At 40.9% G+C, this 17,672-nt stretch overlaps 1 protein-coding gene across 2 annotated transcripts in view; it reads right to left on the minus strand.

Moving 5' to 3' along the window:
- Positions 1–17,672, minus strand: part of LOC141002669 (mitogen-activated protein kinase kinase kinase kinase 4-like) — a 106,336-nt gene that overhangs the window by 48,675 nt on the left and 39,989 nt on the right. For both annotated transcript variants that reach the window (XM_073474042.1, XM_073474041.1), the window contains exon 3: positions 10,031–10,087. In XM_073474042.1, the coding sequence (XP_073330143.1) occupies positions 10,031–10,087 (57 nt within the window). The remainder of the gene's footprint in view (positions 1–10,030; positions 10,088–17,672) is intronic.

The following is a 17,672-nucleotide window of genomic DNA, read 5'->3' on the forward strand; positions in this document are numbered from 1 at the left end:
TGGACTGGAAATCCAGGCCAGGAGGCACTGGAGCACAGTGATGTCCTGAAAAAAGTGTCAGTGAAGGAGTAAATTCATTTCCCTCTTCTATCAAGATGGTGACAGTGACTCTGCTTACAATTACAAAATTAGAGTTTTTTTATTGCTTATTTTAATTTAATTTAATTTTTTAAAATCTTTTTTTTAATTTAGTAAACTAAGTCAGATTTCTCATATGCATCAGTGTTGAAGTAAGTCTAAACATAAACCGTAAACCTAGACCTTTGGCTGAATATAATAGGGTGTTCAATCATCAAAACAATGATCTCATTAAAAGGGACAGTTTCTCCCAAAATCAAAATTACATATTGTTCCTCTTACCTGTAGTCCGATTTATCTATCTAGATTGTTTTGGTGTGAGTTGTCGAGTTTTGGAGATATCTGCCTTACAGAAGTCTCTTTCCAGAAATCGCAACCTGGTTACTCACGATAATCCACAGACCTTGTTTTGAGCGGTTTCAGGAACTATTTTCTTTAGCTAGCTCATGTTACAGCTCAGCCTATGAGGAAGTGATAGTTTAGTAGAAAGAGAATAGTTCCTCCACAAGGTCTGTGGATAATTTTGAGTACTGGAAAGAGACATTGCTGTGGAGTTCTTCAAATGCCATCTAGTTCCATTATATTGGAGAGAAGGCAGACATCTCTACAGCCGATGTCTCCAAAAAAAACACAATTTAGTTGGATGAATAAGAGGAAGAACATGTATTTTTTGCTTTGGGGGTGAACTGTCCCTTTAAAGTGCCAGAAGAACAACAATAAGAATGTGATAGGACTGAAACTGATGATTTTCTTTAAATTGATTATTCCGATAGTTATTGACCAGGTAGAAAAATAATCTATTAGTCAACAAAATGTCAAAAATGGTCATCACAGAGTCCCAATTTGTGCAGCCAACAGTCAAAGCCCAAAGAGATTCAGTTTATGATGATTAAAAACAGAGAAAGCAGCAAATCCTGACATTTGAGAAGCTGGGACCATAAAATATTGTGCATTAAATAAAAGACTTAAACGATCGATTGCCAAAATCAGTATTGACTAATAATCTAATTGTTTCAGCACGAGAATCTGACCCAGCGGTTGATGCCAGTTTTCAGTGCCTGACAGTTTTCTATGCTGAGCTCCAGCTTAAACTTGAGTCTGTCAGAGAGCATCATTTAAATTCAACAGAGACAACACAGGAAGACACAGACCAGTGTGTGTGTGTGTGTGTGTGTGTGTGTGTGTGTGTGTGTGTGTGTGTGTGTGTGTGTGTGGGATGGATGGAGGAGAGGCGGGCAGAAAGTGACCTGGATGTCAGGATACAGCTGCTTCGACAAGGAGACAGTGACGTCATCGCTCTGTCTCTCTGTCACATGTTCACTGTGTCTCTTTCTCTCCATCTTGTTTGTCCATTTATTTCTGACGCTCACCGTCTCCATCACTCTCGTCCTCGCAGCATCACTTTCCATTACCGCCTCCTATAACGACTTCAGTCCCATGTTGATGTATATCCCATCATTACCACACCTCACCTCCCTCTCTCCTTCACTCTCTCTCTTTGTCTCTCTCTGCCTGAACTTTGTATCCACAGCCGTTCGTTCAAAACGGCGTCCTGAAGCTACTCATTATCATTCCTTGGCATGAAATGGTGGGGAGACTCGGTGGCGGCCATATTGCTGCTAAAGTATTACAGCACACAAAGTGAGCAGAGCAAACAGAACCGCGACCCCAGAGGAGCGGACAGCCACAAAATGGAAGCATAATGGAAAATGGAAGCTGAGGAGGAGGGAGACATTGGCTTCCACAAAGGCCAAGAGAGGTCGACACGTCTTTAACAGGCAACCAGGAACCTGAGGGGAGGGAGGTACTCCAGGGATTATTTCAAACACTCGCTGTGTTCATGTCATATCTGAGGAAGTTTATCACTGATGTCAAGTTGATCGTATTATTGTGAATCTCATCTCTCAACACAAGAGAAACTCACAGACTACACATTATACGAATTTGAATTAAAACGCTATTTGCTTTTCGGTTGTGAATTCATCAGTAAAAACAATTGAGATTGCTTTTATTGGGTATGCAGAGGATGCTTCTGCTGTTTTGGAGGTTCAAAAATGTCAAATTCATCCCAATATCAAAGGGTATCTTCATTTTTTAAAAAGCGTTCCAATTACTCCCCACCAGCTCACAGCGGGTGGTCAAAATTATCATCCCAGTGGTTTTGTGTAAAAGCTCAGAGGCCTTATTAATAAAAATGTTCTCATATTTATACCTAAACTTAGCCTTAAGATCCTTTCCAACAGTTTGCTTGTGTTGAATGCATAAAAGATGGCGAGCATAAAAACCTTGCTTTAGCAGGTTCTACAAGTACCATTTTTAAATTGTGCACCCTTTGATTGATAAATCCCAATGAAACTTAAACTGAAGTAAATGTTCACCCACAGTTCAAGTTTTATTATTATTGATTAGTTTTATTATAATAATATGTCGCCAAGTGTTTGCTCATGGGGGAAATGTTGGGTCTCTGTAAATAAATTAATCAAGGAGTCTGGACCGTCCAGCTAGGTGCTGCCATTTCAACAACAAGAACAGCTGATTGTGAGGATGCAGAGATACAGAGAACAGATACAGCCAGTGTTCAAATGTATCTGCATTTGTTCCGCCATGGTTGGACTGTTTCTATTTTATTCTTTGAGACCAACGTACCAATTTCAAAACCTTCAACACCTTCCCACTTTTCACTCTCACACCTTCTGAATGGACGGGGAGCAGTGGGAGAGGGTGGGAGGTGAGAGAGAGCGTTGACTTGCTTTGAAGTGTTTCATGTGCCGAGTTCACAGAGGGAGAAATAGCGAGTGAGAAAGTATGACAAGAGAAGCAATTCATTCCCTGGAGGAACACAGAGGTAGAGATAAAGATGCTCGCCGTGGAGTTTCTCTACTAATCAAGATCGATTTCCTCCTATTGAATCCCACTGGATTACATCAAGTCAACAGCAGCAGTGAGAGGCTCTGAACGCAGAGCTGCTGCAGCGCTCTCTCTACATTTCTCTTCTTTTTTTTTGCGATTTCCCATCAGGGAGGAGGATGACTTCATTCTTTGTCTACTCTCTAACTGTCTCACTCGTTCCCTACAGAAAACAGAGGCGGCGACTGGAAGAAAGATGGCGTAGGGTAAAAACGAGGGGAATACAATACAAACAAGGTGTATGCAGAAAATGGGAAGGGAAGGGAGAAATACAGGCTGAAATCTGGATGGATGGACAAAAGAGAAGAAAGGTGGCAAATGGATCTGAGCGAAGGAGGTGAAGAGACAAGCAGGCGAGCAGCGGCGGCCCCTCCCAGACTCCCACTGCACTTCAGATGAACCTTCTCAAAGCAGGAGAGGGAATTTCTTCTTATCTGAGCTAACTCCCTCTCCTCTCTGTCTCATGTTTCACTCGCTCAGTTACTGCCCCCCCCATCTTCTTCTCTTACCACCCTGATACACAGAATATACTGTGTATAGTTGCCAAGATTAAACGTTTCCTGGTTAGCAAAAGCGGAATAGAAATAGCACTGTTGCTGTGATGTGATTGGCTGTCAGACAATGTATTCTGCATTGTCTGACAGCCAATCACATCACAGAAACAATGCTATTTCTGGTGCAGTCTTGAAGGAGAGTACACACACAGTGCGAGCAGGACTGTTCAGTCAGCTCACAGTCACAAAAAACACAGAAAAAGAGCTGTTGTGCATTAACAAGGTAGAAAAACATCATTGGTGAGTCAAGTATTTGGCTACATAAGGACAAAACTGATTGTTAATGTTCAGTATACTGTGAACTCAAATATACTTTTCTGCAAAACCACTGGTATGTTGAAACTAGATTTATTTAAATGTTATCTGTGCTCATGCTCTGGTTAGGTTCAGGCACATAAATCACTTGGTCGGGGTCCAATCAGCATTCCGTTGTTAAACGACTCTGCAATAGTCATGCGTTTTTATCGGCTCAAGCTCTGATCGGCTGTGATGGAAACACAACACCCAGATGAACGCGCTAATTTATTGTGTCGATGTTGTGACGTGTTTAAGTTTAGACCGTTGGCTTGTTCATGTCTTTCCATCTGTCTCTGTTCAAGCAGCACTTGAACATCATTCAGTCGGTTTGAAAGACAGGCTGAAGTTAAAGATATTATCGATATCGATACTGAGCACGTGCAACACTCAACAGAGATCAGACAGAAGCTAGATGCCTCACTCCAGCCGTAAAAGCTTCAGCTGAGCTGAAGTCAGCTGTAGGGCTACTTTCAGTCTGAATCCCCGCTAACTGTAGGTCAAAGAGGAGTTGAGGCACACACCTCCCAAATGGCAAAAAAACAGCATCATGCTGACCTGCCCATCAAAATAACTGATTGGTGGATTCAAGTAAATATTAGCGTGACACTGCACTAATTGTACTTACAAGTAAAACTAATTCTAATTACAATGAAGCCATTAGTCAGAAAATGCAGAACATATTCATCACATCATGAGTCTACTATGAAGGAATTCTTGGGATTAAAGGACAGTCCAAATACTGAATTAATGATATCATGAGGTGCCTATATCCATATTTAGAGATGTGAAAACAATGGTGGTAAAATGTGTTTTCAGCCCTACACACTGGATTCACTCCTTATCCTCTCTCTCTTCTTCTAAGTGTCTCTATTTCTCCCTCCTCAGCCTCTCTCTCCCACTCCGTATATGGAACAGGAAGTGGTATGTGGGTCAGAGCACATATGCCGAGATGTGCACAGGGAGCAGAGTGGACATACACACACACACGCAGGAAAGGAGACATATAACTGTGTTGTTTTGCATCTGAGACACGTGAATGTATGAAGGCCCCTGTGGTTCCCCAATGTCACACACACACACACACACACACACACACACACACACACACACACACACACACACACACACACACACACACACACACACACACACAGATAAATGTTAGATGGGATCGGTGTGCACGTGAAAATCTCAAGCTTTTCCAATGCAAACAACTTCCTCTGCTCAACTGTCATTCCTGGCGAGTGTCCAGACAAACTCAGAGTGTTTACTTTAGAAAACGGCTGAACCGTGTGGAAAAGGACCACTGTAAACATTTCAGAGAGCTAAAAAAAAAATGAAACGCCGTGTCTTGAATATCCCCCCACATGTGTATTTCTCTTCAGACCTTCAGCTCGTATGAATACATAAACATATTCCCATCACATGCCCCTGATCCTGCTTCATGTCCTCTCTTTACTCTCCACAGTTGGAAATGGAGATCAGTGCCTGCAGGCCACAGTACACTCCCAAACTCAGACTGCCTTTTTCAATATTTCACCATGGACTAGATTTCTGAAGACAACTTCAAAACTGAGTCTGGTTACCTGCCACGATGGCAGCTAAAGTGCACTAATTAATCATCATAGAGGGTACAGCAATAGCTAAGACTACTGTGTGTCTTTAAGACTGAGCCTGATACCTTTCTGTAGTATATTCAGTGAAGGTGGGAAAGCCTTTTAAAGGTGTAATATCATTTCTGCATTATGATGTCTAAAAACAACCAGACCTTTGTTCTATATGCTGTTGAGTTGTTTACTCACATTATCTCAAGTATTTCCAACAAAGTTCAAACCAGAGAAATCCTAATTTTATTCAAGGTAATGGTGACTAAAGTTAACATGAATAGAATGTTGAAACATTAGCTTGTCTGTAAAACATTTCTGCCTGAGTCATGTCAGACAGATTTTCATCAGCAGAGGTGTTTGTTTAACAATGAAGACAACAACTCCCATGATCCCACGCTGCTTACATATTTTGTTTTGATTGACAGACCAGCAAAAATTACATGTTGTGTGTGAAAATGGCTATAATCCATATTTTACATTGTTGTTATTATAGCTCACATGACTTCTTGTATCTTTAATAAAACCAACACAATCATCCTCAGCTGTCGCTTCTATGGAGCTTTTCACAATTTCAGCTCATTGTTCTGGTTTAATACGTTCCTTACTGTTTTGGTTCACTCTCTCTGTTCTCATGGCCGCATTTTCAGCTGAAACAGGCAGCTGTTTTCAGGGAAAATCTCTAAAAACCCACTGTACACTACCTGCCAGCACCAAACAACAAACATAGGGAACATATGAGGCAGCAGATAAAAGTTAATATTTCCTGCAAAACTTTAGATAGTGGACTTAAATTCACTAGATGTCTCGAAACATGGCTGCTGGATGTGCAAATAAGCAATAGTTTGCTTTATTATTTTATTAACTTAAAAAAGAGATGATGGGTCAATTTTTAATTCACAGCTTGTTTCCTCTGCCACAAAAGCCACAAAATCTGTTACTGGGCGTTAAACAAGTATTTAAACACTAACCCTCACACTGAAATCTCAATTGAACATTAATGGTTAAAATTCCTATGATTTTAAGTAGGGGTAGACCGACTATCGGCCTTGGCCGATTTTCAGCATTTCCCAATACTGTATCAGTGACTTTTCTGTCAGATTGTCAATAAAAAAAGTAATTTAAAAATGTGCTACTTTGGCTCTGATGCAGCATCCTCCCACACAATGTCCTACCCACAACACTATCTGATTGGTAACACGCCACAATTAATTCCCTATAAGCACTGACTAATCTGAATCTACAAAGTAACTAGTTAATGTATCACATACTGTACATGTAGTGGAGAGGAAGTATAAAGTAGCAGAAAATTAAAATGCTTAAGTACAATTTTGAGGTACTTTACCTAAGGACATAACTTGAGTAAATTGTACTGAGGTTTTTTTTCATCACTGGTTATTCGAAATTTTGACACAAAGATTTTAATCTTTACTACAATGAATATCAGTCCCAAATAACAGTTTTCAGTCTCCTCGCCGTCTTATAAACAGTGTCGGCCCTGAAAAAGCCAAATCGATCAACCCCTAATTTGGAGAGTAGCTACTCTGGGCATTTCAACAGGCCGAACTGTCATCAATCATTTTTCTTCATCTGTCCATTCTTCTGCCAATGGTACCAAGTATTAAAGGTTTATAATGGATTGATTTCCCTGACAGACTCAAACTGCTGAGGTCACTCTTTCCTTTCGGGGTGTGTCACACTGCAGCCACAGGGAAACCAAGAGGGGTGTGAAAAAGGGCAGAAGACTGCAGAGGCGGCAAATATCCAATTGTCTAAATATAAAATGCTGCCTGGGGAAGAATGCAAAGTTCAAAATATGCTGTCCAAATGTGCGATAAACCCTTTTTTTTATGCTGGTTGTTTTTCAAATAGAAGTGGTTCCATTAGTTTCAGTAGAAAAACATTTTTTAAGCTTTAAGCTTCAGGACTGCACCATCACACTCTGCTGTAGTACCGTCAGTACACTCACAAAAAAAAAAAAACAGTGCAATTTTCATGCTTCCAGTCAGTAATCATCACAATATTAAAGTAATGTAACTTGATTACTTTCCATTACTTTTGGACTACATCAATATCAGTTCAGTCACAAGCTCGCTTCTCTAATCTTTATATGTTAATACGTTTAAGTATTATTTCAATAACAGTAGTTCTACTTGCAATTGAGTAATATCTTAGTAATGTAACTGTACTCCTACTTGAGTACAGATTTTTAGCACTCTTTCCACCACAGTCAGAATGTGACAATTTGCTAATCCTTTTTAAAATATACTCAGTTGAAAACAGTAAAGACAATATAGTTAATGTTTTACCACATTAACTTAAATTTTTTTTTTTAAATATCTGCTTATTTTGATTTTGATGGCAGCAACACGTTTCAAACACCTTGGGACAGGAGCAACAAAAGACTGAAAGATGTGGAATGCTCCAAAAACAGCTGTTTGGAACGCTCCACAGGTGAACAGGCTCGGTGGTAACAGGTGATAGTATCATGACCGAAAGGCTCAGGATGAGGTGAGGTTCAACACTTTGTCAAACACATGACTATATAAATGAGATTACTAACATGGGTCCAGGAACACTTTGTTAAACTGTTTGTTTGCAGATGATTGCACTCTGATTTTATTGACGTTTTACACGGCATCGCAACATTTTTGGATTTGGGGTAGTAATACACAGTTATATTCTATTATAATCTTACTGTCAACAATTATAACTATTGCTTCGAAGATGATAAAACTTCTTCAGGTACGTTAGCACCTCCTGCTGGACTGGAGGATTTGCATGTGGCTGGGAAAAGCCAGCATCAGATTTGTCATCTGGCCAACAGAGACACATACAGGCTGGGTGTAAATCTTGATTTTGTCCGGATGTGAGACACTTGAAATGATCGAGTGTGAACGGGGGTCCAGCATACCTCATCCTAAAATAGGGACTGCAGGTTAAGTATTAGGGTTTTAAGAGATGCAGCTAAAAACCAGCAGGGTCCTAAATGACAGACAGTACAATCCTCTTCAACAGAGTGCTTGACCCAGATTAAAGGATTTTATGTGACAGCCTTGATGACACACTCATTCCTCTTTAAGGCGTCTGGGCAGGAAATGGTCAAGTGACCTCAAATATGTGTTTCTGAATGTTTTCTCTTTGTCTCATTTAGCTATTTGTTTGACGATGAGTAACGAGAAAGGCAGGAAAAACGCACTCACTACCACTATCAGTGACGTCGTGAGATGAAGTTTTATAAGACTACCAGGATATTTCTTCAAGTATGCACACAAAGAGACACAGGCTCCAATTACTCAGGCAGAAACAGCCCTCTGGGTCCTTACTCAGCTTTATGGAGCCTGGCAAGCGTGCACCCATGGGCTCCAAAACACGCTCCTGCACACACACCAATCTTCAGTCTTTAAGACTATTGGCTCAACTGCCCTCAGGAAATTGAAAATCTGTTGAGCTTCAAACACAAACTCAGCTTTATCTAATGAAGAGAACACATTGGGTCGGGAGCCGCGTGATTAGAAGCCTAAAAATGAAAAGTCTTTCTGGAGAGGAAATGTTGACATGTAGGTGCAGAGCGGGAGGGGAGTCAGAGAAACTCTTTGTTTTTGGTGTTAACTGTTGGTCCTATATTGAATGTTGAAAGAATGAATACTGATTCAGGCCGACAGAGGCATGAAACTGAATTCAGGATCAGTTCCAGTCTGCAGACGCCGGATTTAATGGCTGCTGGTGAGACCGGTAACTGCTGCACCAGCAACACATGCATTTTTAATACATCTGTCTGATATTAGTGCTGTATTAATTTCTCTCTTCAAAGAGGAAATGTTTTAATAAAGCTGTGTAAAACCAAACTGTAACTTCTCTCCAAAAAGTGGGTCAACACAAGAACCATTTTGCGAGAGAATTAATCGATTCTGATAAAGTGCAGCAGCAGTAAAGCCATCGTGCAGGTAGAAATGAGACTTCACAGCTGACAACAATCAGTGGTTTTTTCCATCCAGCTGTTCTTATGTGCATTTTCAATTTTTGCGTGTTAAAAGAAACTTTATGCCTTGCTTCAGAGGAAAAGTCAGTGTATTAATAGAAACCAAGTGTAGTGTAATGGAAACAAACTTAATAAATCATGACGTAAATTAAGTATGTGACTTAACCATCCACTGAAGCTTCTGCTCCACTGAAGAGTGAAAATATGATGAAAATATCAGATCTGTGTGGAGCAATGAGGAGACTGTACCATATTGTTTTCCACCATTTAAAGTTTGTCTGCTACTCTTTTAATTCAGTCATTTAAATGCGTCCTCCTCTTCTGCAACGGCATCCAACTGGAGAATTAGCATCACTGGCTGTTTATTTCGATACGCTTCCTGCAGAAAGTTAGTTGATTGTTGAGTCTCATCCATAGGTCGTCAAATACTGACCTCGGGTTGGTGTCAGTATTTGACGACCTGGGGACGACACTTAACAATCAACTAACTTTCTCCTGCAAGTTGCATTTTGTTGCTTAAAAATCTGCTCTACTGTAAATTTGAATGTTAACCTGACTCATGACAACAAAACATTAAAAGGTACATGCATTAAGTGGTGTTTACTGACCTCGGTGACGTCCATGACTTTGATGGCCGCAAGTTGTCCCGTCTTGACATGTCGACCCTGCAGAGAAAAGCAGAAGAGAGGAAAGATGAGGGAAAGTTGAATTTGTCCTGATGCAGCATGCACAGCATCATTCATTTATCAATCTATGTGACTCTTGTTTAACTATTAACAGCATCATAGGACATGTATGTGCACAGTCAATGACAATGGCATTTTTCTTTTTCGGTGTTGGGGAAAAAAGCCAAAATGTGACTAATTTACAGCACAAATTGTTGGTAGGAACAAAAACGCTTTCCAGAATGCAGTTTCTCAGTGCAAGTAAACACACCGGGTGACTCAGTTGATCATAAAAACAAAAAACACATTCACAACAAGTTATTTGCCTCAAGCGTGGGGAAATACAGGCGAAACCTCCAGCATTCCTTGAAAAGTGCAGTTGTCAACGGGACTGGTGCAAGGAATTAAAACATAACGCCTCTTTTTCAGGCACACAGTGAACAGTCAAGATTCAGGCTAATAAGAATTTGTTTTCCAAAAGCTAAAGAACACAAATGTGTGTATAGTGAATGAACTGAGACAAGGGTACAGTAAGCTACATGTGTGTAAGTATAGCCTGCAGCTGTTCAATATTGTATGCATAAAAAAGAAATGATTCATTCTTTATTAATTTCTGAATAAATGAGACTAAATGTGCGTGACAGGCTCACTTCGTCTTGTCATAATTGAGAGACCGTAAATAGCCAGAAATGATGTGTGGAAGGAGCTAAAAGTGAGTCTTACATGAGCTAGAATGAAGCTATATGCTAACAGGGGATATATGTGTTAGGGAGGCTAATTAGCATGTAGCCATTTTGTTTTGTATAACAATTCTATTCATGAGCTTTGTTGTAACCCCAGAAAATAACAACTTACACAAAGTTAAGAACAGTACCACAAAGTATTCATTAACCTGGACACAAGACACAAACTAGGAGCTACAAGCTAACATCATTTCAGCCTGTCAGGAGTGAACCACCATTTTGCTATATAGATAATACAGGAGTTTATATACTCACTGCCTGAAAGTAAGGCTACAGGCATATTAGCATTAGCTCCTTAGCAATGAGCTAAAATAAAAAGGGAGACAGAAATCCCTAATTCTTGTTTAACACAAAACACTTGCAGTTGACCTGACGATAACTACTGTATGTCTTCATTTTGAAAATGTCCTACCATTAAAATACATCACCAAAGCACAGCTATGAATGTCATCGCTGCAAACAATTGAGGAAAATGATTTATAAAAGACAGAAAATAACGAGTATTGGCAAAGTCAAGTGAGACTACAATTGCAAAATCAGAACGCGATCCTCTACATTACTGACAGTAGATGCTTTGTGCTGACAGCTCATAAGTCAGTGAGAAGCCAACAGAGCCACGGTTGTTACAGTCCACTGTCAGGCTTTATTCGACATCAGTCAGATAAAACAGCTTAAACAAACTAGCCAGCTACAGTACACCTTTTGAATGCAGCAACAATGGACAGAGAGCTGCTGAAGCCTTTTTATCAGTCCAGGACCTGACCAGAAGGGTTCAGTTACCTCTGTGAGTTAACAACCACGGCTCAAATGTTTTCACAGATGGAAAACCAACAGATACACAAAGTGTGAGTTTGGTGTGAGTGTAAGTCTGTGCAATCCTTTATGTGTACATCATACTGGTAGCCTGTGTCAGTGCATGTGTGTCTGAACTGCCACATGATCAGGTTTCCTTTGTGTGAAATGGGACTGCGACACCTGAGCCACTGGCCCCCCGTTCCTGAATGAGTTGGTGCAATCCACAGTTTGAGTGATGAGGGATTAACCCATTTTGGTTTAGCCAAAGGGGATGTGTGTGTGTACGTGTGTGTGAAAGCGAGGTTGGTGATGAGGTCAGAACTGATTGAGAGAGTAAACTACGAAGATGACAAGGAAGTGCCTGAATGTGGGAAATGTTGAGGAGAGGTGGAGGAGGAAAAACAAAATCCAGAGAGAGTGAAACAAGAAAAGAACGAGCAGAGATGGTGGGAGAGGACACGTTGTCATATTTCTGAAATCTAACTCTGGCAGTAGTGTGCAAGGGGAGTGAGTGGATTTGGAAAACAGCAACTACAAAACAAAGAGCAGGTGGGCTGATGTTATGTCGAACCAAATCAGCTCTAAAAAACAAAAGGGAGGAGTGACAGCTGAGGGAGAGGACAAACTGGAGCAGAGGGGAGAGGACGGGAAAGATAAACAGAGCAGTTTCAGTCTACAGAGGGGACTGAAAATAACTCGGGACATTAACACAGTGCCTCCATGGGAAAGTCCTTTGTTGAATTTACTGCAGTTTAGCTTTCTGCCTATCTAAAGATACAAAAGCTATTCTCATTTAATATTCAAGAATGGAAAAACTCAAACCGCCACCAATGAGTAGTTTTTACATTAGAAGTCAAATGACTACATGTATAAAGAGGTGGCTGGCACTGATCATCACTGAATTTTTACCAATTCCACCAATAGTTTTTTCAGGGCCGATACCGATTATTAGAAATCAAGGAGGCCGATAACAGATATTCAGAACCAATATACATTTGTAGTAAAGTTAAAATCTTTGTGTACAAATGTAGGTACTTGAGGTATTTTCCTGCTACTTTACACTTTCACTCAACTATACTTTGACGGCAAATACTGTACTTTTTAAGTCACCACATATATTTGACTTAACTTTAGTTTTTAGACTCATATAATGCAGTGTTGATAGGATATCACTCGTGACGTAGAATTTGTCATTTAGCTGCTGACTACCTGAACGTTTGAGTCACTTGCTGCAGCAATAAAGGGTTAACAAATCTGTGTACGTTACTAACTTGGACCAAATCCAAAATGAAACAGAAACATTAATTCTTGGAATGTCAATGGAAAGGTAGTGGACTAGTGTGGGAGTGGTATCTCTGCTCTTCAGCCACAGCAGACCAACACAGGCCCCATTAAACCCCAGCATCCATCTTACTGTAGCGCCGCTGACTCATCACTTTCTAACTCACGACACACACACGCAGAAGGTATTTCTGACGTACTGATGCACAAAACAAGCACACAACCTTTACCAGCATTACTGAATACACTCACCGCCTACACACAATACTTATATGAACCCTGATATCTGAACTGGATTACTGCTGGCTGCTGTTTCAGCTGACTCTGTAGTTGTGTTGAGGAGAGAGACGGGGTTTATGTTTAATCACACACTCAGAGGAATATTCTCCGGGGTACAGTGAACTCATGATGAACATCATTTGTCATGCTAATGTACACACACACACACGTTTCATGAGAGCCCATGACGTGACGTGGATCCCGACCTGTGTCTGGCTTCATTTTCGACTATCAGAGAGCTTGGGTGTGATTCCAGTTTTTACTGCAGCATCGTTTTCCAATCACATTGAGAAATATCGTCCATTTATCCCTTTGTGAAGCCGTTTTTCAAAGGAAATAACCAACAAGTCGCTGTCTAAATGATGAAAGATTCTTTGTGTGTGTGTGTGTGTGTGTGTGTGTCTCCTCTCCGTGTGTGAGAAAGGTGACCTCAGAAAACAGACTGTAATAATTACAGAATCCCCCCAACCGCCGACGCACAGACAAGCACACGACGGTTAAAAGATGACATCATCTTCCTCTCTGGTTCCTTTGTTCAGAAACGAGACACAGACACACACACACACACACACACACACCTGGCCAATATGGACACATAAAAGACGAGAAAGTCAGACAGTTGGTCCATTGGTGGGTCAGAAGAGGAGAAACTATTCAGTCGCTGCAGCTTTTAGTAGCTTTAAAAGAAATTCAAGGTTATTTTCTTCAATCGAGGTTTTTTTTTTTTTTCAGTCTTCTGCCCAACATTCATATCATTCATGATGTCATCTTGCTAATTAATTCAGTTCTGAGATGTGGGGATAACGTTCAGTGTCCAAAAACGCAGGAAGACGAGCGTTCAGACTAGCACAGGTTGTAAATCATCCTCAGTTAAGCCACATTATGTAAACTAGTAGTCACCAGCCTGGCGGTCGGGTCACATACATCGAAGGATCACGTCATAAATGGATAAATCTCACATTTGACTTTTTCCAAGACCTCTAATAACCCTGAATGTAAATGATGCTGTTACTGAAGCTCTCTGTTAACACCCCCAGCTGACTCCACACTCCATTCAAACATGATATAATCCTTCTGTCATCTGACTCTCCCATGACTCCACCATGATCCATCTCCACCGTGCTGGCCAAGCCTCTGTGTGGGATGTCTGGACCGCAGTCTCCCTTCATAATGGGACAGCCTGGAGGGCCCGGGAGGTGAAAGGCCATCCGAGTTGGTTTCACTGCAGAGTTTTAGGCTCACATGGTCTCAACAGAAGCCCTCAAGGCAGGTTAGTATCTGTGAGAGAAGCTCTGCTTTACTCCATGTCACAGATAACAATACACCCTTGGTTTATGCTCACATGGAGTTTTGAAGGCTGGACACAGTTATTATTAAAGCTGAACTACTTTATAGCCTTCATTTTGCAAAGATATTCTATACCACCTTTAAATCCAAATCCAATCTGTACTGTATCATCGTCTGTCTGGAAACAGAATTGATTTCATCATGGGGGAGAAAAGCTCTCCACTGACACTCGACTGATGAAAGGATTTCAGTGTCACAGTTCAGACTTTGCAGACAAGCACTTTTCAAACAGCAAGACCATTGTTTCAAATTGTGGTCATCACATCAAAGTTTGTAAAGATGCCAAATAAGTCGGGCAGAAATACATCTGAAATATGGTCTGTAAAAACATCCATCACAAAAGCTCTTTGCATTATGTCCAGCCAACAGTTTGGACACGGAGGAGATTCACTTTACAGAAAAGCAGCAAGTCATTCGGTTGCCAATTCATTTTTTGTCAAGTAATTAATCATAGTCTCTTCAAGTTGCTTGTTTTGTCTGAGCAGAAGGTCTCAAATGAAGGATTTTTTTGGTTGAGAATTCAACCTTTTGTTTGGTAAAAGATTGAAATTTAATTCTTAAATTGTTGTCAGTTAAGTCTTTGTTGATTAAAAAGTTGTATTTAATGCCTTGGCCACACTACACGACTTTCAAAGTCATCAGATCGCTGTGCTGTTCACACCACACAACTCTCTGTCTTGTAATCGGAAGTGTTGAACTCTTTGTGCTTTTCACACCACATGAGTGATCAGCGACACGGTGTCACACATTACAAGATGCAACACAGCGAAAAAACGAAGAAGAAAAACAAAAAATCTGCGTCAGAGGATGGATCAGGATGCACGAACAGCAAGGATTATTTCTGCACTGAAAACGTGAATCTACCCGCTCATATTGTGGTTCAGCAATGGCGACATGGTCACAACAGCTTGTGTGTATATATCTAGATATTATATCTATTTTATTACATCATATATTAAGCTATTATTGTGCTCGCTCCATACATGCAGATGCATGATAAGACTGGGGTCTGAGAGCCACTGCAGATGAGAGCAGAGGAGAGAGGGAGAGAGGACAGGAGGGTCTGCTCTCATCGCCTGTTGCTTGCTTCCTGGCACCCCGACAGCGACTCGTTGTCACCAGCAGGCGTTGGCAATGAGTCGATGAGTTCCTGAATCGAGTCATTAAACAGTTCACACAATGCGATGGTTGCTGTTTTGGGCTTTTGTCGGCGATCTCCAAAAAACGTCTCCTATCAGAGCTAGATGACAGTGAGAAGTTGAAATATACAATAGATGGATGTGAACCTACACATGCAGAGTCTTGACCAAGAGTTGGACCGGATGCAAAAAACCCAGAACAAACGCTCAGTCAGCAGACTGACGAGGAGGTCTGGGCCTGAACAGGTCACATGTGTAGGTGCTGATGAATTGATTCAATCTGGGAGCGTTTTCCTTCAGAGACTCTTTGGTTTCAGGGCATCACTGACTCACCCAATTCCTCCCCCAGCAGCCAACAGTCACTTTAATCAGACACTGTGTGCCAACAATGGCCGGCCTGTCCACCCCACACATCACCAGCTCCAATGATGTCACTGGTTCTTTTATACTCACACTTATTATCAACTGCTGACTGCTGACTTTTATTTGGCTGGGCTGACCAAACATTGTCATAAAAGTGAACTAGTCTAGTAGAGACCGTTAAAGGTGCATTTCTTGATAATTACGATCCTATAAATACTGCAACACATTATGACCATAGTGGAAAGCATTGACCACATTTCCAATCAGCTCTTTTGGTTGCTTAGTGTCCATAAAAACACCTTTTTCTGAAACAAATCAAGTAATTTAAAAACATTTCAAGATTGAAGTGTACTTTTCTTGATACTAGCAAATGTATTTAGTTTCATATGAACAGTGGGTCATGACTATGTGAAATGTGAAAGGGGTCTACGTAAAATACTACTTCCTATCCTATATCTTTGACCTCATAACTTGCTGCCCTCGAGACATTCGGAGCCATTTGTTTATGTGCTGACAGGTTCACAGGCTGAACGTACCAAAGTACATTTGCAGCAATTTGAAATAGTAAAAGCAGATAATTAAACAACAATCATCGAGCCTAAATGAGCCCCACGGCGGACATTTACAAAGTCACGTCCTAACCTCTAAAGCTTCCTTTACTCAGATCACTCCTCGCTCCAATCAGAGCCCATCAAGGCAGCAGACAACAGATTTAATGAGGTCCCTTTCTCAGACAACTGAGACCTGACCCCGGAGTTCATAAGGTACACCCCCCTATGATCCTTCAGCTGGTGTGACCTTTGACCTATAGCTGCAACTCTAAGGGGGTGCAGGAGGAGGGAAGACGTCTGGGTTTCCCATTAAATTGACGAGACCAAAGCTGAGGCCAGATAAAGATCTGTGGTCAGTATCGTTGCTACGTGCTGAAGACATCAGAGAAGGGTTTGTTGTCAAGTGTTTTTCCAGTTCGGATTTGATGTTATGCTTAAATATTCACATTCAAGTCCACAAAAGACAAGTTAATACACTGGATTAAGTTGTAATACACTGGAATGTGTTTTGCCCTTGTAAAATATATCTTTATATTAACAGCGTATCAAATGGCAATGCAAAAGGTGGTCACTGGTTATAACCTAAGAATCTTCAAAACTACAGAGCTTCAGGATCAGCTCATGTTTTAACATGTTTCACAACTTCACTGTTTTGGTGCACTCTCAGTGCTCGCTCTCATAGGATTGTTTTTGCCAATTGTAGGGCGAGCTGCAGCTGTTTTCAGCAACAAAAAAAAAAGCTCTGAAGACTCACTGTACACTTCCTGCCCAGCAGCAAACAGACAAAGTGACTTGCTGATGAACACAGTGGAGCATTTAGCAGCTTAAGAGGGGTGGGTAGACCAAAAACAGAGCCAAAAGAGAGTAAATATTAGACTTTTCATTCATCAGGTGACCCGAAACATGACCCCAAATGAATTAGACTGTTTAAGGAAATGAGTGAGAACGTATTAAGTATAAGTATGTATTACATCTTTGTTTCAGGCACTTAAAGCTTGTAGGACATTTGGCGAGGAGAGGGGCAATTACATGCGACAAACACCAGTAGACATTGTATTTCCTTGCTCATATTCTCACTTTTCTGCTC

This window comes from Pagrus major, chromosome 9 (assembly GCF_040436345.1).
Source record: "Pagrus major chromosome 9, Pma_NU_1.0".
Taxonomy (NCBI): Eukaryota; Metazoa; Chordata; class Actinopteri; order Spariformes; family Sparidae; genus Pagrus; species Pagrus major.